This window comes from Chiloscyllium plagiosum, chromosome 12 (assembly GCF_004010195.1).
Source record: "Chiloscyllium plagiosum isolate BGI_BamShark_2017 chromosome 12, ASM401019v2, whole genome shotgun sequence".
Taxonomy (NCBI): Eukaryota; Metazoa; Chordata; class Chondrichthyes; order Orectolobiformes; family Hemiscylliidae; genus Chiloscyllium; species Chiloscyllium plagiosum.
The window spans coordinates 38,368,024-38,391,669 of NC_057721.1; the positions used below are offsets into that span (position 1 = coordinate 38,368,024).

Consider the following 23,646-nt stretch of genomic DNA (forward strand, 5'->3'; position numbering starts at 1 on the left):
ACCCAGGTCTCTGGCGCTGTGAGGCAGCAGTGCTAACCACTGTGCCACCGTGCCGCCCAATTTTGCAGCCTGAGGCTTCATTCCTGGTCCAAGCCTCATTCATGCCCTATCCTGTCACACTGTGCTTACATAATAGAAACATAAAAACGTGGAAAATAGGTACAGGAGTAGGCCATTCAGTCCTTCGAACCTGCATCATCACTCAGTACGATCATGGGCTGATCATGTAATTTCATTATCCCATTCCCACTTTCTGTCTGATCCTTTTAGCTGCAAGGGCCATGTCCAGCTCCCTCGTGAATATATCTAATGAACCATCCTCAACAGCTTTCTGTGGTAGAAAATTCCACAGGTTCACAACTCTCTGAGTGAAGAAATCCTTCCTCATCTCAGTCCTGAATGGCTTACCCCTTATTTTTAGACTGTGAACCCTGGTTCTGGACTTCCCCAACATCGGGAACATTCTTTCTGCACCTAGCCTGTCTAGTTCCATCAGAATTTTATGTTTCAATAAGATTCCCCCTCATTCTCCTAAATTTCAGCGAGTACAAGCCCAGTTGATCTTATGTCAGTCCTGCCATCCCAGAAATCGGTGAACCTTCGTTGGATTCCCTCAAAAGCAAGAATGTTCTTCCTCAGACTAGATTTAGATTTTTTTATATTTTATCATCACATATACTCATGTACAGGAATACTGTGAAAAATGTATAATTTTGCCACACACAGCATCATCTTAGGTATCAAAGTACCTAGGCATAAAAACATCTTAGGTACAAAGTAGTAAGAGAAACAGGTGTAAAAAAGTTACGCATTACTTCATAGGATAGGAGGAAATTAAAGGAATAGGTTATCGTTTACATTAATGTCTTTCGTAGTTTAAACAAGGAAAATAAGGAATAAATTAAAAGTTCAACAGTCTTTGCTGGTCCTCCGCTTATCATGATCTGCTGTCTGTTTTCGAACCTGCTGTCACAGATACTGTTGCTGACACTGCCGTCTCTCTGATCTCCCCGATGCCTCAGGAACATGCCTGGGTGGGACCCACTCACACGCCGAGCTTAAATACTGCCAGGAGCTGACAAGAGACAAGGCTGTGACCTGTCACGGGAGCCGCTGAGAGACCATGCGGGCAACTGCCTTGAGCCGACAAGAAACCAGGCTTAGAGCTGCTGCAAGACCAGACCAAGACCAGGCGGATTCCCGCCATGAGCCAATGAGAAACCAGGCTGAGAACTGCCGAGAGACCAAAGAGGGAATAGAAGAGAAAGAAACAGAAGGAGTGAAGGAGCTCCAGTTGGAGCATCCTACTTTACCACCACCTTGACTAGAAGAGACTAAAACTGCACACAATACTCAAGGAGTGGCCCCATCAAGGCCCTGTATAACTGCAGTAAGACATCCCTATTCAGATACGCAAATCCTTTCACTATGAAGGTCAGCGTGTCATTAGCTTTCCTCACCACCTGCATGCCAACCTTCAGCGACTCTTCCACCATGACACCCAGGTCTTGTACCTTACCTTTTCTGAAACTGTCACCATTCCGATCATAACCTGCTTTCCTGTTTTTCGGACCAAAGTGGGTAACCTCACATTTATCCACATTATATTGCAGTTACCAAGCATTTGCCCACTCAGTCAGCCTGTCCAAGAAACCCTGAAGCCTCTAACATCGTCCTCATAGCACACACTGCCACCCAGCTTAGTGTCATCTGCAAATTTGGAGATATTGCATTCAAATGTTTTGCCCAAATTGTTAATGTATATTGTGAACAGCTGGGATCTCAGCACTGAACCCTGCGGTAGCCCACCCATCACTGCCTGCTGCTCTGAAAAGGATGTCCATAATACATCCATAATGTCCCTGCACTGTTGTTTCATCCTTTCTTTCTAACTTTCTAAGTCTCCTCTCATTTGAACCCTCCTCCTGGAACCCACCCCAACCCAGATTAGTTAAAGGATTCTCCACAGCCCTTGTTGTATAATTTACTTACTCACTGTTCCCTAGTGAGTCAGTTAGCTCAGTTGGTTGGACAACTGGTTTGCAATGCAGAGTGATACCAGCGGCACAGGTTCCCACAGCCAGCTAAGATCACCTTCTTGGCTTCACTGCTCACCCATGACATGGTGGCCCTCTGGTCAAACCACCACCAGTTGGCTCCAACTCTCTCTCTAATGAGAGCAGCCCTATGGTCCTCTGAGACTATGGAGGTGACCACTGCTATACTGATCCTAGCACAGTTCAGTGTAAAATCTCCCTCTTTCCCTAATACAGATACCAATGTCCCATTCCTGATGAAGGGCTTTTGCCTGAAACGTTGATTTTCCTGCTCCTCGGATGCTGCCTGACCTGTTGTACTTTTCCAGCACCGCACTCTTGACTCCCATGAATTAAAACCTACTACTTCCGCATAAAATCTCTGAATCACGCATTCAACTCTTTATCTTATTTCCCTATGCCAATTTATTCATGGTTCAGGTAGTAATGCTGAGATTATTATCTTTGTGATTCACCTTTTTTAATTTCATTGCTTGCTGCTCATAATTCCTCAGCGTGACCTTTTACTTAGTCCTAATTATATCATTGGCACACATGAGGACCATGACAACTGGATCTTTCCTCTCTCACTGCATGCTTGACAGGATTTCCTTAACCTTGACACCGATCAGGCAATACAGTCTTCAGAAGTTTCACTCTTGAGTGCAGGAAACAGTATCTATCATCCTAACTTTACCACACCCTCCTACAACCATATTCCTTTTAACTTGCCACCCCTCCAATTAAATGGTTCCCCAAACAATGATGTCATTGTCAGTTTGCTTATCCTTCCTGTAGACCCTGCTCTAATCCACACACTTTGCAAAAACTTCAAATTTGTTGGATGATTGAAAGGTCTGGAGCTCCTCCATTTCTAGCTTTAGATTGCTGTATGTGCCTCACATTCAGGCACACTATCCTATCTCAGACAGAGACCAGATGGAAGTACCTTGCCCTAAAGCATGGGATTGCCTCCTCAAACAGCATCTATGTAATTCTACCCCCACCTCCCCATCCCCTATAATGCATCTGAAGGTCAGACTCCTGCTTGTCTTGCCAGCACAAAGCTTAATCTTAAATCCTGTGTTTGACTTTGAGTTTTATGCCCTTATGTGGGTGTTGTAAGTTCTTGGAAAGGCCAGTAGGATAAAACGATGCTAATTTGGTGTGATTCATCATTGCTACACCCACTAATTGTTAATATTATTATCTACAGTTCTTAAAGAAAATTGATATGTTTGCTGCATACATAGGGCGATGGTTTAGAATAGACTTCTGAGAAAAACGATCAAAACTGATAGTTTTAGAATATTCAGCGATTTAATTTCACAAGGACAACGAATAGAGGAATACAGATATCGAACATTGTATTCTGTTTTTGAATCTAGGCTCAGGTGACACATTATCGAAATGGGGTATTATGGATATTTTGCATTCCTTTGTTCCCACAATTACTTATTGCAGCCAAAAACTTATTTCTGTAGAAGTCATGGAGGAGGCAATTTATACATACATACAAGCTGCTTTATGCTGTCTGATATGCAGAGTTAGTCATCAGTGGCACAGAAAATATTGTACTTTTTGTAAGTGATACATTGGCTGACGGTGGGAGAGAAACTGATAGAATCAGTCACATCAAATAGAATCACATCTGTTAAAGGTGAATGTCAACTTCACATTTAACTCGACTGGCCCAATACTCATTGAGAAATGCATCTCAGCTCCATGGAGTTGCTTGGCTTTGACAAAAGACCACACTTAATGTTCGCTTTGGGAAGAAATCTGATTTTCCTCACCTATGCCATTTTCCTCTGGGGTTTTTGCAGATCCAGAATGACTGATGTACATAATACATTCCCACTGCTGCTCCTCATTTGGGGTTCCTCATTTTAATTTTTAGATGGTGGCAGTGTTTTGGAAGCTCATTAAAAGCACATCAGATTTGAGTTTGTCAAGAAAATGGAAAATCTTCAGAGGACTCTGGAACATTCTGGAAGTTAGGTGTAAAATGGTTTCACACTTTCAGCTGTCCCTATTAGTTGCTGTATTATATTTTCAGTGTGGTGATTCATTGTTGAAATTTGTCTTTTAAATATAAGTTGACCTTTACATCAATCAGTGATTCCTGATAACGGGCTTATGCCCAAAACATTGATTCTCCTGCTCCTCGGATGCTACGTGACCAGCTGTGCTTTTCTAGCACCATACACTCGACTCTGATCTCCAGCATCTGCAGTCCTCACTTTCTCTCTTTATATCAATCAACCTTGTGTACATGCTCATACACATCACAATACTTTCTCCATGGAAAGAAAACACAGTCATGTAGTCAAAGTGTTATAAAATGGCCTGTCGGCCTGTGCTGTCATCTTTTCAACCGTGACTTAAATGGTTCTTGTTTTTTTAATGGAATGATTTTGACACTTGATTAAAAAAAAATCTACATTTGATCGGAACTTAACTGCCTACCTGCTCTTTTGTTGATAGCCAGATAATATCACGAAAGGAGTCTGTTGCCATATTAATGACAGATTAACAATAAGATTCGAAGTACTTGGAGAAGCTAATGTAAATGTACACTTGTGATGCCAAGACATACAAGGTTATGGGTGAAGTATTGGATCATAGGATTAGAATAGTTAGGTGGTTGATTCTGACTGGCGTAGATTCAGTGGGGCTGAAGGGCCATGTTCTGTACTGTAGACCTCTATGACTCTATGAAATAGGAACTTAAAAATTCTTTTTCAGTAGCAGCGTTTAATTTAAATGTGGTTTAATTCCATTTTTTTTAACAAGTGAGGACTTGTTAGATGATCATTTCTTTTCAAAATTAAATTGGAAATAGTTATTTTTAAATGTTTTTGTGTTTTATTCTGTCTTACATTACAATTTTATGCAGTTCCACTAGCTATGTTTATGGAGGGCATTAGTCATTAAATGATCTTGTGTCTGACATGTAGCTTGATATGTTTTGTTGGGCGTGATCATTGTTGCAGCACACAGAACCTTGCATTAAATTGAATCATTATTAAAATAAGGTATGCAGTATTTCACAATTCACCATACCCATTTAAAACAGACATGTAACATCTAGGCATATTCAGTTTGCTTTAACTTAATCCCTAAGATAAAATTTGTTTGTATTTTGATGGTGCATATTAATCTACCTAATTTAGCATATGATGTGGAATATTTAGTATGTGCCTTTCTGCCATGTTATTAAAGTTTTAAAATTGTTAATCAACACATATCTGTCCCAGTTCGTACTGTTGTTTGAATACAAGTTGTAACTATTTAATTTGAAATATTCTCATTGCACTACATGAGCTTGCTGTGGACAAACTCCTATGGGGATCAGAATTTTCAGGACAAGTTATACCTTAAACCAAATAAGTGCAAATAAAAATACTGCCAATGCTGGATACCTGAAACAAAAGCACACAAAGGGCAAACAAAAATGATAGGAGAACAGTTTGTCCACAATAGGCCACCTTCAACATCTTCTATATGTCAAGTGTGTTCATGTAAAAAAGAGACACATTTGACATGTAAACTATTCATTCCCTCCAGAGATAAATTAATTTTTTGTGTGGTTTCAGTTTTATTTAGACAAAATATTCAGTCCTGTCATTACCCAATGATGTATCTTTATAAACCCCAGCTTTCCTGCCTGGATATTGGGCAAGATGCTAGTTGTTGCCAAAACAGTGACCAAACTGCCTTCCTAATGCAGTTGGACTTTCTCCAAGGACCATGGTGGCTCTCCCTTTAGCTGTGAAGGTCATAGCAGCATTAAATAACGGGATCTTAGGATCATTTGCCAGATTAACCTATCTATAATACACATCTCTAATACAAGATGACTGATGTCATGTTTGCCAAGGGAAACGCCTGTATCAATTTTCAAGTGTCGAAGAGAATCTAATGTTAGAGAGAGCACAAAACCTTTACTGGCTAACAATTCTGAATGGTGCCAAGAATTATTGAGGAAACCCATAACTCATCAGTGTTTCAACTAACAGTCTGACAGTTGGATAGTATATTGTTTTGTAGGTGCTTTTTGGTCATAAAAATTGAACAGGAGGCTCCACAGTACTGAGGATTTCACCTAGAAAAGGGATGAAACGTCTGCAAACCAAATTCCCAGCTCGGAAAACATATCCACAATAATTATAACCGGCACCTGAGCTACAAATCTTCACACAAAAATTGAAAATTTAAATGATGCACATTGCTCTGCTGGTTAAGGGAGCAACAATTATTCTTTTATCCTGCTGCAGTCTGCCATAGCTCCATCATTTGGAGATCTAAAAACAATGAATGATGGTTGTAGGGAGATCAAACCTGATATTTGCAGCCATAGCAATTAACCAGAATTTAAGTCCCTGTTTAACAAGACAATGAGAGGCCATTCAAACTTTCAAAAAGGATAGGGATTCACTATGAGAGAATCCCTGTTTAAAAGATTGTGATTGAAATCTACTTTCAAAATGGGCACATCATGCAATTGACAAACTGTACTTTTACAGTGAGATCCATGTATAATCCTGCAGTTCTAATGTTTTGATGATTCTTTTTGCTCTGCACATTTCCTCAACCTATTTGTGCAATATTTGGTTGAATGCTGATGTCTTGAGCAGATAGCCTGCCCTCTGCTTTGGCATGATACTCATATATTCATATGTAAATGAAGGCAATGAAGTGATTTTGGATCAACCTGAATTGTCGATGAATGAGTTATGAATGTGTCAGTGTCCATTATTTTACTTCTGATTGGGAGGAAGCAGTAAATGACCTGGTTTGAGGTGTTGTGCTTTGGTTTTAATATGGTGAGAATGTACCTAGGCAATGTGCCACATTGTTGGTAGGTGTCTGTGTTGATCAATCTTAACTATGAGAGCAGCATCAGTCACAGCGTATGAATATTTTCCTGTGTTTTGGGACTGCTTTACAGATGGCTGTGAGAAAGGCACTTTCACAGAGCTACTGTTGGTTTTGTGAAATCCCTTGTATGATTACATTAATATTGAAGAAATGCAGTCACATGGCCTTTAAACACTGCTGCAATCTGGTCATCACAGATTCAAAGATGTGGAAAATGCCTTCTATTCCTACATTCATTTATGTCCAAAAACAAGTTAGTAGATTCCACTCCTTTGCCCATGCAGCCATTACATATTGGGAGTATTCAGCCCAATTACATCTTTCCAATTTCACGTCTGCTCCTTCACATCTCACTTGCGAGTGAGAAATCCCGGGTGATGTGTTCCTCCAAGCTAGCAGCTACTTTCTCTGGGGTGTTGATATTTATTCTCATTGCTGGGCCCCTGGGATACTTGATGCATCCTGCTGAGAAGCTCCAGACTCTTTGATTCTGCTTGCACTGGGTTTTTCTTTATCTTGGAAAAATCTATAAGAAGAACAAAGGAAGACCATCAGTAATGCTTCTGCAAGACACTGCCTTCAAAGAGATCATAAGGCATTGTGTGTGTTCTGCACCTGTTTTGCAAATGCAATCCCAGATTAAAAAAGTAGGTCACCGAAAGAGGGATCAACATAATTGGAGTATACATAATGGATGATGTTATCAATGCTCCAAACACATCTGAGTTAATCTCTTCTAGAGATTCATCAGCAGAAAGTGAGGGCCATATCTTTTGTCTTGAATAAACTATTCAGTTTGGATGGTCCCTTTCCTGTCATTTCTCAGTGGGTGCAAAGCACACTTAATAAGATGGTGACGATCACATGAACTACCTTAATGACAAAGCAACATACACGTCTCCCGATCACCTTCCTCCATTCCAAGGCATGACCATTTCAAAGTAAACTTTTGAGAGTTGAATTTGGTGTTATTTTGCACAGGGTATTATTATGCTTCACTGGAGCTGTCTCTGCTGCTCCATTTAGAGAAACGAATGAAGCACTGTCGCAAAGAGCTTGGCATTTAGCTACCCTGACACTGAGAGATAACAAATACCTATGTATCGGGTGGAAGCTTCCCAGCAACTGAATGACAAGGGCCTTGATGAGAAAATTGGACGGATCACATGAGATTGGCAGTAAGGGGCTTCTAATGTCAAGAGCAAAATTGTGCAATTTCCAAACAACTGTTGAACAGCCAGGTGTGATTCTCACAAGTGAGCAGCAAGATGTCTACTTATACATGATATGCATTAATACCCTAATTATTATATCATTGTGCCTCATTGATATGCTGCTTCCCATTCTCGTACCTTTTGAATAGAATCTAAACATGACAATTCCCACCTTGCTGCTCTGACCCGTTGTCTTACACCCCAAATACCAACGTCTCAGGGTACAGTCCCATGGACGGCGATCACACACTCCCCCTGTTCACTAGACCCTCCAGGTCCCAGTTGGCAAAGAGGGGTGCTGGTTTCCCTCTGACATATCTGAGGTAACTGACAGGAACCTTTGCAAGACAACAGTGAACTGCCAGCACTGGCATCAGGGAGAAAGTGAGGACTGCAGATGCTGGAGATCAGAGCTGAAAATGTGTTGCTGGAAAAGAGCAGCAGGTCAGGCAGCATCCAAGGAACAGGAGAATCGACGTTTCGGGCATAAGCCCTTCTTCAGGAAGCCCTTCTTCAGCCCTTTCCTCTAGAAGGGCTTATGCCCAAAACATCGATTCTCCTGTTCCTTGGATGCTGCCTGACCTGCTGCGCTTTTCCAGCAACACATTTTTGGCACTGGCATCAGGAATCCTGGGAGGTCCCAGCAGTGGCCAGTCGTCCCACCTGTGGTGAGTGTGAGAGTATGTCATTTGGGTGCCATGGGGCCCTGGTGCAGAGGTATGCAGCAGGTTTAGAAAGGTGGTGTGAAAATACTTGCTAACTCTCACAGAGAGAAAAGTTCCATGAAATGCACCAAAAATAGACACTTAGCTGCTTTTTGGTCAAATTCACTCATTGTATTCATTCCACCTACAAGCTGACAGTAAACTTTTTACAAAGTTGGATTTTGCTTTATGGCTTTTCCCATAGTTGACCTACACAGATTGGATGTGGGATTTAATAGATGATGGTACTAGCAGTTGAGTATCCTACACGCTTTTGACTGCACTTCCTGCAGTAAGATGTTTTTACTGAATGAGCAGGTTTTAGCCACAGCCTTCACTAGCCACACTTCTCCATGTCTATTGTTTCATAGTTTGTTGTTAAACTGAATGGCATGAGAATGCCAGAAAATTCTTGTGACTCTAACTGTGGTCAGAAGCTCTTTGAAATTTAGTACTAGAACCTTATTGTAATATATAACACTGCATCTGTTCTTCACAGACTGGTGGAAATGGTCTTTCTCTGTATTCTTCATCATGATGTTGCTAACAGTTATTTAGCTCTGTATTTAGAATGCTGAAGAATATTACTGATTTAATAATTTACTTTTAATTTTCAGTTTAATGTTTCTAATCAAACTTTCAAACTGGGAAAACAAATAAAAATTCAATGTAAAAATTATGTTCCAAATAAAGAAAGGAAAATAAATATGTGTACTATTGGACACTATTTTCAAATTATTTTCCAGAAATGTTCTACAATTTTCACAATTCATCCTGAATCAATAACTATAGTTACAAAATTTAGATTCTGCAGTTGGACACAAAATTGGAAACACTGTTAATCAAATGCACTGATGTCCAGAAATATCACTCCATCAAACAAAGCTATGCACCAGGATTGAGTGTCACCATTTTGAGGGTCAATGTATACCCAATTTAAAGTGTATGACACAAGGACATAGGAATGGGAGTAGGCCATTCAGCCCCTTGAGCCTGTTCCACCATTCAATGAGATCGTGGCTGATCTGTAGCTTAACTCCATAAACCTGCCTTTTACCCATATTAAATGTCTACCTCAGACTTGACCCTAACAAAGCTGATCCAGCATCCACTGTCATCTGTGGAAGAGAGTTCCAAACATCTACCCTTTGAGTATAGAAGTGCTTCCTAACATCTTTCTCGAACGGTCTGTCCCTAATTCTCAGGCTATGCCTCCTAGTTCTAGAATCCGCAACCAGTAGAAATAAATTATCTTTAGGAACCCTGTCTCTTCCTGTTCAGTCAGAACACTCCTTAACCTTCTAAATTCTGGAGAAAACTAGCCTCGTTTATATAATTTCTCCTCATAACTTAACCCCTGAAGTCCAGGTATCATTCGTGTAAACCTACGTGGTGCTCCTTCCAAAGCCAATATATCCTTCCTAAGGTGCGATGCCCAGATCTGCTCACTGTACTCCCAGTGGGATCTATCCAGAGTTTTGTATAACTGCAGCATAACCTCTGTGTCCTTGTACTGCAGTCCTCCAGATATAAAGACCAGCATTGCATTCGCTTTCTTCATTATTTTCTGCATGTGTTGGTGACATTTTAAAGATCTATGCACCTGAACTCTCAAGTGTCTTTGGATATCCTGTGTATTTAACTTTTACATCATCGAGGAAGTACCCTGATCTATCCTCAATTGGTTGAAAATGGATAAGGTACATTGTACTCCATCTGCCTCCGAACTCCAGTTAGTCTATCAATATGCTTTTATGCTATAATTTACAGTGCCTGCAATGCTACTTAACTTAGTGTCATCAGCACATTTGCAAATATGACTTTCTATGCCATTATCTAAGTTGTTAATAAATAATGTGAATAATTGAGGCCCTAACACGATCCTTAAGGGACATCATTGGTCACATCCTGCAAATTTGAGTACCTACCCATTACCCCTACTTGGTGTCGCCTGCTTCTCAATCAATTTTCCAGCCATGTCAGTAATAAGTTTATTTTACCAGTCATTGTTTGTCAGAATTAATTTTACTCTCCTTGCATTATTTCTTGCAGTGCATATTATGTTGCAGCGTGGGGTGTGCCTTTCATTCTGTCCTGTCTTCCACTCTTTGGCGATTATTACGGCCCTGCTGGAGCATGGTGGTAAGAACATGGTTACATTAATCAATGGTGTAAACTTTATGCACAGGAAGTCAACTTTCTTTTGCTTTTCGTTGCAAGGGAATACTTTTGTTCATTCAGAAAATAGTTTCAGGGATTGGGCTATGTTTTGAATTGTAAGTTTATATCTAATCTTTACTTGTGGAGTGTTTTCCAGAATGGTTAAAGTGTAGAAGGAGTCCATGTGGTCCATCTTGCCTGTGTCTGTTGTTTGTAAGTGTGATTCACCTAATTCCACTCTGCTGTCTTTTCTTGTAAACCTGCAGTCATTTTATGCAGATATTTATCAAATTCTTATTTAAAAACCACAATTAAATTGCCTGCACCACAGTCTCAGGGCAAAGTATTCCAGATAGAGTCATAGAGATGTACAGCATGGAAACAGACCCTTCAGTCCAACCCGTCCATGCCGACCAGATATCCCAAACCAATCTAGTCCCACCTGCCAGCACCCGGCCCATGACCCCAGGGAAAAGACTTTGCCTATTTATCCTATCCATGCCCCTCATAATTTTGTAAACCTCTATAAGGTCACCCCTCAGCCTCCGACACTCCAGGGAAAACAGCCCCAGCCTGTTCAGCCTCTTCCTGTAGCTGAGATCCTCCAATCCTGGCAACATCCTTGTAAATCTTTTCTGAACCCTTCAAAGTTTCACAACATATTTCCAATAGGAAGGAGACCAGAATTGCACACAAACTATGGAGAAAGGTTTCCTCAAATCATCATTACTTCTTGTGTGCCAACCAACTTGAATCTGTATCCTGGCTTTCAATCCTTCTGTCAATGGGAACAGTTTCTCTTTATCTGCTCTGTCTAGACCTCCAGCATTTTAAGTGCCTCTTTCAAATCACCTCATAACCTTCTAAAGGACAGCCCTAGCTTCTCTAATCTATCCACATAACTGAAGTTACTCATCCCTGGAAGTATTCTTCTGCAGCCTCTGCAATGCCTTCATATCATCCTGAAGTGTGGTACTAAAACCTTACCACCATACGCCAGTTGAGGTTAAACCAGTGTTTTATACAGGTTTATGATAGCGAACTTGCCTTTGTACTCTGTACCCCGATTTATAAATTTTATTAACCACCTTTCCAACCTGCTGAGTCATTGAATGCCACCTTCAATGGTTTGTGTAGTTTACTTTGATTCTGAGAGGCGACACATGAATAAAAGAATGATAAAGAAGACTTTTATCAGTTCACAGGAGACAGTTAGTTGTCAAATAAGTTCTGAAGAACAGTTATACGGGACTCAATGTTAACTCTGTTTCTCTCTCCACAGATGCTGCCAGGCCTGCTAAGTTTCTCCAGCGCTCTGTGTTTATAAAATAAGAACTTGTTTTGGTGCAGGGTGGTGGGTGGGTGAATATCATACTTTGCTTTTTCCAGTTTTTTCCCATCCTCTCTGAAATCAAATCCTTATCTTCTATTCATGGCTTCATAGATTCCTTTATAGTAGTGCAACTTACTACTTTTGGTATTGACTCAAATGTACATTCCGACTACTGAGTATTAAATTAGTTGAAGGAATGATAATAGATATATGCTCATAATAAGGTATCTTAAGAGTATTATGTGGAATTTTTAAAAATTAAGGTTTCTGTACTTTTTCACTGGGTGTGGGCATCATTGGCATTTATTGCCAATCTCTAATTGCTTTTGAACCACTGCTGTCTTTGGAGTGTAGGCATGCACACAATACTATAAGAAAAGGAGCTGCTATGTGGATGCCCCCACCATTCTTTCCAGCCTTACAGCATGAGAAGAGTAAGTTGCCAGGTTTCACTCTGTGATGGTCCTCCCACCTGGCTCAACACTGAAATGTCCATCTACTGGTCATTTCAGTGCCTCAAGAGGGCTGATCTCAGTGTGTGAAGTGCAATGCATTGCTGAAAGTTGCATTTTCTTTCCCGTATAGCAGCCTTGGCAGAATTTAGCAGTCCCCAATTGGCGAGTCTGCAGACAGGAGAACCCACAGAATTCTGTGGATGGCACTGCCACAGTGTGTCAGGTGAGGCCTTGGCAACCTGTCTGCCTCAGCCCACCATTAAATTCTACCAAGGCCACTGCACTGAAATGAACGTGCAACATGCATTGCTTTTCTTATGCTGAGAACAGGTAACACGTTCATGCCATAGGTACAAGGAACCTCTGAGTTGACTGCATAGATCAGAAGCTTCTTTGTGCAGATTACACTTTTACTTTTCCTGGAGGATGACCATTAGTTGTAAATGTAACCACTATGTATCTATGAAATCTCAGTGCTGCAACACTTCCAATACTTCCCTGCTGTGCCTCTGTGGACAATTAGTCCTGTTTTTATTATCCCAACTTGCCCTTTTGATTATGAGCAGAAATCATGTAATAGCTGATCCCTCGCCAATTTTTCTACTCTTGACTCAAGTGTGCTGCAGATCAAGCTTTTTGGATGGACGTTTCCTATCCCATTTTTCATTTAAATTAGAGTAGGGTGCATCCATCGAAAGTCCAGTGCAGCTCTCATTGTCTGTGTAGGAACACCAGGACTTAGCTTTCCAAGGTATCTCAATTGTGTCTAGGCTACAGGCTTAGTATCTGGTGGATGTAGGACTGATGTTGAGAAGAGATGCTTCACGTAGTGAAGATCTTTACCTTATTACAAACTTGATCTAAACATTTGCAAAAGAGCTGAACTCCAAAAGTGAGGGTGACATGAGAGTAACTACCCTTGACGTTTGACCAAGCTGTGGCATTAAGGAGCCCTAGTAAAACTGGAGTCAACGGGAATCAGGTGGAAGTCTCTCCACTGGTTGGAGTCATAGCTGGAATAAAGGAGGATGGTTGTCTGCCTTAGTTGCAGGACATCACTGCAGGATTTCCTCAGTCTGCTTCATCAATGGCCAAGTCCCCATGCTAAGATCCAATGTGGGAATATTTCATAATGATTGTACAATTTGCAGCATCCGATCATGAAGTTGCCCATGTCCAAATGCAGCAAGACTTAAACAACATCCTGATGTGGAATTTTAATTGTTAGTCGCATCAGCACTTGTTTTAGATTTCTGGGCAAGGAAGAGACAAAATTGTTGAACCATTCCAACACTAGTTAGACACTTCTCCGGGATCAGTAGTGCTTTCTGTTGAAATGGATGAACTAAAGTGAATTTGAATTTTAAAAAACCCAAAGATTGTGGATGCTGGAAATCAGGGACAGGAACAGATGACTGGAAAAACACAGCAGGTCTGGCAGTATCTGTGGAGAGAAAGCAGAGTTAACATTTCAGATCCAGTGACCCTTCACAAATTTTTCATCAACGTTTTCATCAACTTATCTGGATATATCTTGTGATTATGGGGTTGTGAAACACATAGCATTGATTTCAATCCATAATGTTGTAACAATGAGACATTTAGAGTTAAGTATTCTTTCCCAATACTATTTATCTGGCTCCACAAGACCAGTGTTGAACTGTCAAGTTAAGGGATGGGCACACCTCAAGCAAATCATGTATTATCCTATTTTCTGCAATGTGTTATAATTGAATGTGGTAACACTGATAGAGTATCCTCAACCAACCAGTTTGGTTATTGTGAAATTATGCCACTGTTACCAATACTTTTGAATGAGAAAAGTATGTTCTTTATGACTCATCTATTTTGCAAATTGAGTTTTAAGGCCCATTCATTCCATGAAAAACCTTTGTAGAAAGGGGAAAGAAATTTGTTATAGTGAATTCCCCAATGCTTACCAGGACAATACATTGGCAATATGAAGTTACTCTCTCTCCTATTTCTTTCTCCACTTTTCCATTGCACCAAGATTTAAAACATCTTGATTAAATGAGATTGTTGTAAGATATGGTCTGATCTATTGCATACAGCGCAGAAACAGCATAGAATTTCATTGTGTTTCAACTTGTGATGTCCTGAAAGATTATTTTCATCTTTCAAATTAGACTTGGCGTAAACATAATTTCTTTGAATTTTTTGATTTACTGTAGTGAAATAGAATTGGGAATTAAAGTTCATTTGATTTATAACAATCTCAAAATGTACATATTTTGTGTTATGACAATGTATCGTGTGTTTCTATTCATGGACATATGAATATCTTCATACTCTAAATTATAAACTTGTTTCTACTATCCCTGTGAAGGAACAGTTCACCTAATGGCACTCCCCTCCCTTTTCCCTGTAGCCCTGCATTTTCTTTTCTTTTTATCTAATGATTGAATATCCTTAGCTTTAGTTGGTTCTGCGACAACTACGCTATTAGGAAGTGCATTCCAGACCCTAACTACTCACTGCATGAAAAGGTTTTTCTTCATATTACACTGCTTCCTTCTAAAAACAATTTTAAATCTGTGCCACGTGGGTCTCAGTCAGGCCATCAATGGGAGGTTTCTATCGATTGCTGCTTCACAGAGATCCTAACCTGTTTCACAGACCCACCAATCTGCTCAGTAACCCTGACCTGTTTCACTGTAACCCATTCCGCTTCACAGTGATTTTTATGTCCTTCTCAGTCCTCCCAGTGTGTTTCACAGTAATCCCAAACTGCTGTTCAATCCTCCCAGTCTGCTTCACAGCATTCCTGATTTCCTTTGCTGTCTCTTGATTTGCTTCACAGTGATAATGATCAGCTTCCCTCTCCTCCTGATCAGTTTCACTGTAACCTGGACCTGTTTTCACAGTGCTTCCAGATCCTGGCCTCTTTTGCAGTGCTCTTGATTTACTTCACAGTGATCCCAATCTGCTGCAGACTCCTACAAGTCTGCTTCACAGTGACTCAGAGTCAAAGAGTGTCACAGTGACTCAGACCTGTTTCACTGCCTTCCAGTGTGCTTCACAGTTGTCATGACCAGCTGATACTTCCGGTCTGCTTCATAATTATCCTGATCTATTTTACAGTCCTCCTCCTGGCCTGCTTCACAATGATCTTGACCTTCTGCACTCCTCTTCGTCTGTGATGTATTGATTCTGAATTACCGCAAACTCCTCCCAGTCATTTTCACAGTGATCTCAATCTTCTTTGCATTCCTTCCAGTCAGCTTGCCTATAATCTGGACAGGTTTCACTGTGTTCCCGGACTATTTCACGGTGATTCCAACTTGCTATAAGCGTTTCCCAGTCATCTTTCCTATGATCCTGACCAGCTGCATATTTCTCCCTGTCCTGCTAGCAATTTCTAAATTCTGACTGTAGGATCACAGCCCTCTTTCTGCCTATGTCATTGACATTAATGTGCATAATGCACATTGGCTGACACGCTAGAGGTGTGGCTGACCTGCAGCTGTTCAGTGATGTATCAACCCTCTAATGTAGAGCATTACTCTGTCTTGGCTTCCGCACTAAATTATTGCCCTGCTCTATGTCTGCCCAGAAGTCCATGCTTTCCCCCTTCAAGAAGAATTTTTGTCATTCCCTACTCCTCAAAGTACCCTTTCACACAACTCTGTCTTCTCTAAATACAACCCAGACTTTAATTTCCCTTTCCTCTCCCAAGTTTCTTTGTAGTTTATGTACCTGACTTACTGTAAACTATTCCTGATGTTGCAGCACTTCTGATTCAATTTGACTGGTAGTGCTGCTGTGAATGTGAGATATGGACAGGAATACCACATAGTGAATGGGAAAAGGATCACTGGGACCATGTGGAACCCACCTGACCTTGCTAATTGCACTCACATGGAATTGAGTTTTTCTGGCCCAGATAATGCTGCAGTAATGAATGGCAAAATTGTCTGTATTCTGTTAACATAAGATGTAGGGGCAGGAGTAGGCCATAAGCCATTCAACCCATCAAGTCTGTTCTACCATTCAATGAAAACATGGCTGATCCTGCAATCAGCCTGCGATCTGCGAATCCTGATCCTATAACCGTCAACTCCAATTTCCTGTCTTTTCTCCATAACCCTTGTTACCCTCACTGATTAAACATCTATCTCAATTTTGAATAAACTTCATAACTCAACCCTTATGGTAAAGAATTCCACAGGTTCATACCCTTTGAGAGAAGAAATTCCTCTTCATCTCTGTCTTAAATCTGCAACCCATTATTCTGAGATTATGTCATCTGGTCCTGGACTCCCACAAGGGAAAATAATCAATCTGCATCTATCCTGCCAAATCCCCAAGGAATCTTGAATGTTTCAATAAGGTGCTTCTCATTTACCTAAGTTCCAATTCCAGCAGACCCAACCTTTTCTACGGAGCAGCTTAGTGAGCCTTCTCCAGACTGCATCTAAAGCCAGAGTATCTTTACTGAGATAAGGGGCACAGAACTGTTCATAATATTCTAGCCATGGTCTGACTAGTGCTTTGTTTTAGCAAAACTTCCTTATTGTTATACTGCATTCCCTGTGAAATAAAGGCCAACATTATATTTGTCTTCACTATTACCTGCTGAACTTGGATGCTAGCTTTTCATGATCCATGCATGAGAACTCCGAAATCTCTCCTGTGTCACTTTCTGCAGTCTTTCTCCATTTAAGTAATATCCTCCTCCTCTGCTTTTCCTGCCAAAGTGTATAAGCTCACATTATATTCCATCTGCTGAGTTTTTGCCCATTCACTTAACCTGACTGTGTTGCTCTGTCGGCTCTTTGTGTCATCCCTCACTATTTGCCTTCCTGTCTGTTTTTGTGTCTTCTGCAAATTTGATAAAAGTACACTGATTTTCCTCATTCAAATCATTAATATATATTGTAAATAATTGTGGCCCCAGCACTGATCCTGTAGTACTCCACTAATTGCAGATTGCCATCCTGAAAAAGACTCCTTTTTCCATCTCTGTCTTCTATTAGTTAGCTAATCTTCTACCAATGCTACCTTTTATGGTGCCACTGCAACTGACAGAAAGTTTGGAAGTGTACAGACTAGTGCTGAAATCCAGAACTTTCTGTCAGTGAGAATATCCTCCTCTGCATGATGTACTGTAAAGTTTTGGGAGACTGCTATTTACCCTTATAGTTGATGAAAAATTCCATTGTAACATTATTTGTCATGCTGTAAAAAACTGGAAAATGTTGCATTTTGCTGAATAGGGTGTTAATTGGGTTTTAATAGCCTCATTTATTACAATTTCATAATTACTTATGTCATAATCAAATCACAGACAAGGTTACTGAATTTTATTACAGTTCCAGGCAGGATACCTTAAATTGTTAAGCTCCTGCATGAGGAAAGATGAACTGGCTCCTCTTGGTTATTCACCCATCCCCTCACTTGGTTACGATGAGGTTAATTTTAAGAGGATACATTTCTTTCTGGATAGCTTTCTCCCAAAACCAGATTAACTGATAGTGTCATAGAGCCATACAACACAAAAGCAGACCCTTCAGTCCAACCAGTCTGTGCTGAATATAATCCTGAGTATTTTAAAAGGAGCTGATTTAACCAGACTTTCTTGAATTACCACAAGGTGCATAAATATGAGAGGAATAGGTAATGAAACACACAGACTCACAGTTTAGAAATAAGATTAAAAAAGATAAAAGTTAAGAAAAAGATATATGGATCTATCTCTGAATTGAAAAGAATGGGTAATTGAATATTGTGCCACTGTAGTAGAGGTCAACTGTTGCATTGATGTGGATCGTTTGAGAATCAGTTTCACAACCTTTATTTCCGTGGATTGGTCAAGATGCTGTGGTTGTGAGTCCTTACGTCATTCAGGCTGACAGAGAATTCTTCATTATCCTGTCTTTTTAACTGGTTGACAACACTTGGAGTGAGAGACAGTCTTTACCTACAACACAGAAGTAACTAGGGGATAGTTCTTTTTCTGTGACCTTCACAGCATTCTAACACTAGAACCTAGGATGGTATAGACAAAAGTATTGAGTTCTATGATTACACTCAATAGAGTTCTAACTGCCCTTTTAACTGTCATCTTCAAAGGTAAAATCACAAATTATCTCTGCAGTTTGGATATAATTTGCAGAAGATGGACTGCTGATGAGCAGGGGTTTGTGACCCTTCATTATTTTTAAAGAGACAAGAGATCACAATCCAGTCTGTTTGAAGTTTCTGTTTAGGTGCTGTGTTCCTTCGGTGTCTCTATTCAGACATCCACTTAATTTACATCTGCAGCTATGTTTGACTGTATCGGTCCTGGTTTAAAAAAACACATCTTGTAATTACAGAGTAAAATGTCTACAGTGTTTTGTGGTTCTGACCTGTGATCATGTTACCAATGAATAGCTTTACTAGCCTTGAAAACCTAATTGTTTATTTGTGGAATGTCAAATTTCTCCACAATTATGTAAAAACACACATACTTTGTTTCCTGTGCATAACTCAACTTGATTGGCTGCCTAAATGCTTGCTGAGATGTCTGACGCTACGTGCTGAGATGTCTCCTTGATTTGACAGAGACATAGGGAAAATCCCTCTGCAAGTGAGGACTGCAGTGAGCACTCTTGTTTTGCTGCTGCCTGCACAATTGAGGCCAACATCCAATTGCCCTGAACAAACAATCTCTAAGCTGCTCTGTCTTTGATGGCTTATTTTCTATTGCTAATAAGGAATGTGTTATTTGTAAAGGGTGTGTATGTTTAAATGACATTGGCTATTTCTATTCCTGGCACTCAGTGTGATTATTGACTCTGTTTTGATGAAATAGTTAAAGTGATAATTAGAAAATTGAAAATGTATTCAAAGATCACCTAAATTAAAGCAACTTTTTGGAATATTAGTATTTTTCACATCTGCCAGGATTTCAAAGCAGAATATTGATGGCACTCCCTGTGATTTACCTCTCCATTGTTAAAGCTACATAACATGGAAACACCCAATTGTGGGAAAAGAAGAACAAAGTAGAAGATATAACTTGTCAGTGATCAAATATTCAACCTAATTGAATAGGACAGATTAAAGTCTTATTGTGTTGCAGTTTTTTATCCATCTACTTATATAATAGAATTTTAATTGGGCCATTGTCCACTCTGTTGCACCCAGTTAAGGCACTTCACAAGCAGAAATATACACAATTTATGGATTAGGTCAGGTGATCAAGATAATTCAAAGGAGATGGTCTTAACAAACATCTTAAAGGAATTGGGAGAGGTGGTGAGGAAAAGAGATTGAAGATGTGAATTGCAGAGCTAAATGGATGCCAAATAGAATAATTGGATCTTTACTTTTCATCCAAATCATTTATAATAAGGTATTTATAACAACCGATCTAGGGCACAGCTTTATAAAGTTTTCAGATGGTAAGAAACTTGAAGGAAGATGTGGTTAGTTGCTGACTATTGGATGACTTGCTGCCATGAAATGGGCAGAAGAATAGCAGCTAGAGTTTAATTGTGGAGGATTGTGAAGTGATGTACTTTGAGAGGATTTGTAGGTGATCAGGAAAGTTGTTAAACTGATTTTTAAAAATGGGTTACTTTGGTTTAGAAGTAGAATAGATTGTGAGGGCAAAGAGATCATGCTTAGGTCTCAGTTTGAGCATTGTGGATAGGTGTAAAGCATCAGAAAGAGAACAAACAAAGTTGACCAGGATGAGGGACTTCCCCAATGTGGAGAGATTGAAATGTTGGGGCTGTTCTCCTTGTGACAGAGATGATTAGTATGTGGTATACAAGAGCTTCTCAAGATGAGAAGAAATTTTGGTAGAATAGATGTGGAATAAATTTTATCTCTGTGAGTATGTAAATCACCAGATGCCATGAATTCAAAATGATTGGAAAAAAATCTAGAGAGAAGTTACTGGATTGTCAGGCTTTGGAATGCCCTTTCATTTTGAGCCCCTTCATAAAGTCAGCTTGTTTCACCTCGCCTCCAACATTATGGCTGACCCAGACTGTATAAAACTTTTTGTACTTCAAATCCCACAACGCATCAGCAGCAGTTCTTATTTCTACCCCCAGAATATTGCCTACCTCTGCCCCAACCTTACTCCTGCTGCTGCTGCTGCTAAAAATCCTCGTTTTTGTTGCATTTTGGCTTGATTTTTTTTCAAAGTCCTCTTTGCAGACCTCTCTCTTCTAGCATTTATAAATCCAGTTGATCACAAGAATGAGGCTCTTGCAGGATTAAAAAAGGCTTTCTCCTCTATAACTCCTTTCAAAACTAGTCGGACTTAAAAACGGTTTTGTAAAAATATAGCATCAATACTGGGGATGTTACTTTGATTTATTGAGCTCCTTTGTCTTTGGGCTAACATCTCCCTGAAACAGCACACTGGTTTTATCAGATACTATCAGATTGCAAGCTGACACATACACAATATGTATTGCAAGACAGAAACTCACTTGGGATTTGAATTGGCCATTGGCTAGGCTTTAGTCAGTTTACTTTCAATTGACTAAAAGCATCAGCTAGAGCCCAACAATTTATACTGAGATGGAATCATTGCAGCAAATTAGTTGGCATAACTTGTGTGCTACCTCTTAATGGAGAAAGTGAGGACTGCAGATGCTGGAGTGGAAGAGAGCGTCTTCAAGGAAGGCATCCTTGTAAGAGGATTCGCAGTAGATTAAAATCTTCCTGAAGAAGGGCTTATGCCCGAAACGTCGATTCTCCTGCTCCTTGGATGCTGCCTGACCTGCTGCGCTTTTCCAGCAACACATTGTCAGCTGCTACCTCTTAATGCCAATCAAGTAAAATATCATGAACCCCTAGTCACATTTGAATGTTTAAGACTCTATCCATTTTGTTTTTTTCAGGACTCAATTAAACAGCACTGTTACAATGGATCTAAGTTGTAAACTACTGTTTTCTTTAATGAAAGATAAAGTGTCCTAATTTCACACCTAGAAAATATACCTTGGTTTTACTAAACAGAAAGTGGCTGGTACACTGGATTTGCAGTCTGCCTAAAGTTGATCAGGTGGATGTAAAAGTATCTTGCACACGATATTGTCTGTTTCCAAGTAAATTTGAGTCCTTGATCTTCTAAAACACTGACAGCAAAATCTGGTTGTAGAATACTTTATCCCTGCTCTATAGTGTTTTTTCCTTCATCTAAATTATTAGAATTGCCCTTGAACAGTTCTATCCCTCCATAGTTCTATCCCCTGCCTAGGTACTCTAAGGACCCATCCCTTTGATCTCTCCCCTTCATCTACATCCTGCTCTCACAACACACACAGTCAGTTTCTGATGGCATTTAGTTGTACCTTCCTGCCACTGCCTTTAATGTTTCTGAGGGTTCTGCACTGTTAGATGCAACCTTAGCCCAAACTGGATGGGAATAGCTCATGTCGGGAGCTCAGCTTCAGGCTGAATGATTGATGTTCTTGCCTGTTGCCCCTTCAACTGTTTTCAGATTTGTGACAGGTGCCTCTGAGGCAGATTGGAATTTCTTTATCATCCAAAAATCTCACTTTAGTGATGACAGTGAGATTGCAAAAGGATTTTGCAGGCCTGCCTAGCCCTAAAGCTGATATTCATACACAACAACTACTTAATACATAGGGAAAGAAACACAAAGCTGCAGCTCTCAGGATCAGAAGATCCACTCAGTCATATCTGCCAGGAACATTTCCAGCTTATAGATTGCTGCTTTACCTGTCTTGCAGTACAATCTATAGTAAGCTTATTATTCTTATTATGGGGGTCCTCTTGATGGATACGCCATCCATCACCTTAAATAGTTATTCCCTCACATGCAGAAGCAATGTGTACCCTCTCCAAGAGGTACTGCAGGAATTTATCAAGTCTCCTCCGACAGCACCTTCCAAACCTGCAAACTCTGCAACCTAGAAAGTTAAGAGGAAGATGATGTTGTAGGTGGTAATATAGTGAATTAGTAATCCATAGGCCCTAGCTAATGCTGCGGGGACATGGGTTCAAATCCCAGTACTGGTGGAGTTCAAATTCAGTTTACAATTCTGTAATTTCAAAGCTAGGTCCAGTAATTCTGACGATGACAACTGTGATCAATAGCTGTAAAATATTCAGTCCTTTCAAATTACAACGTACATCCCATGAAAGTTTTTTTTAAAAGTGCAGCAAAGGCATAGGAACATCAACTGCAAGTTCTCCTGAAAGTCCCTCACAATCCTGACTTAGAACATTGTCACCGCTCCTTCATTGAGCAGATCAACAAATACTGGCTTTTCCAACTCTGCTCAGATCTTATGAAGGAACGTAAAAGTGTAATTGCTGCATTGTTCAGATGCAGTCGTGTCAATTTCGTCAGACGCATAGACGACAGCAAGGGATGATGGCAGCTCACACCCCCAACTATCTGTCGATCAAGAGTGACCTCCTTGGACCTATCTGGAGGAATACAACAGCAGGATGCATTTCTCCAGACAGGAGATGTCTGCAGACTTCTGCAACAAGACCTGCTGATTGCGAAGGAAGCTTCTTGGGTGATAGTTCGATTGACTTCATTGCAGATAAATATGAAAGGACTAATAATAAGAAGAAATTAGCAGGATTTATACACTTAATGGTAAGGACCTAGGGAGTGTTGCTGAACAAAGAGACCATGGAGTGCAGACGTGTAGCTCCTTGAAAGTGGAGTCGCAGGTAGATAGGATAGTGAAGAAGGCACTTGGTATGCTTTCCTTTATTGGTCAGAGTATTGAGTACAGGAGTTGGGAGGTCATGTTGCGGCTGTACAGGACATTGGTTAGGCCACTGTTGGAATAATGCAAGCAATTCTGGTCTCCTTCCTATCGGAAAGATGTTGTGAAATTTGAAAGGGTT

At 40.2% G+C, this 23,646-nt stretch overlaps 1 protein-coding gene across 3 annotated transcripts in view; it reads left to right on the top strand.

Moving 5' to 3' along the window:
• Positions 1-23,646, top strand: part of si:dkey-100n23.5 (cyclic AMP receptor-like protein A) — a 213,975-nt gene that overhangs the window by 111,826 nt on the left and 78,503 nt on the right. For all 3 annotated transcript variants that reach the window (XM_043700836.1, XM_043700837.1, XM_043700838.1), the window contains one exon: positions 10,891-10,980. In XM_043700836.1, the coding sequence (XP_043556771.1) occupies positions 10,891-10,980 (90 nt within the window). The remainder of the gene's footprint in view (positions 1-10,890; positions 10,981-23,646) is intronic.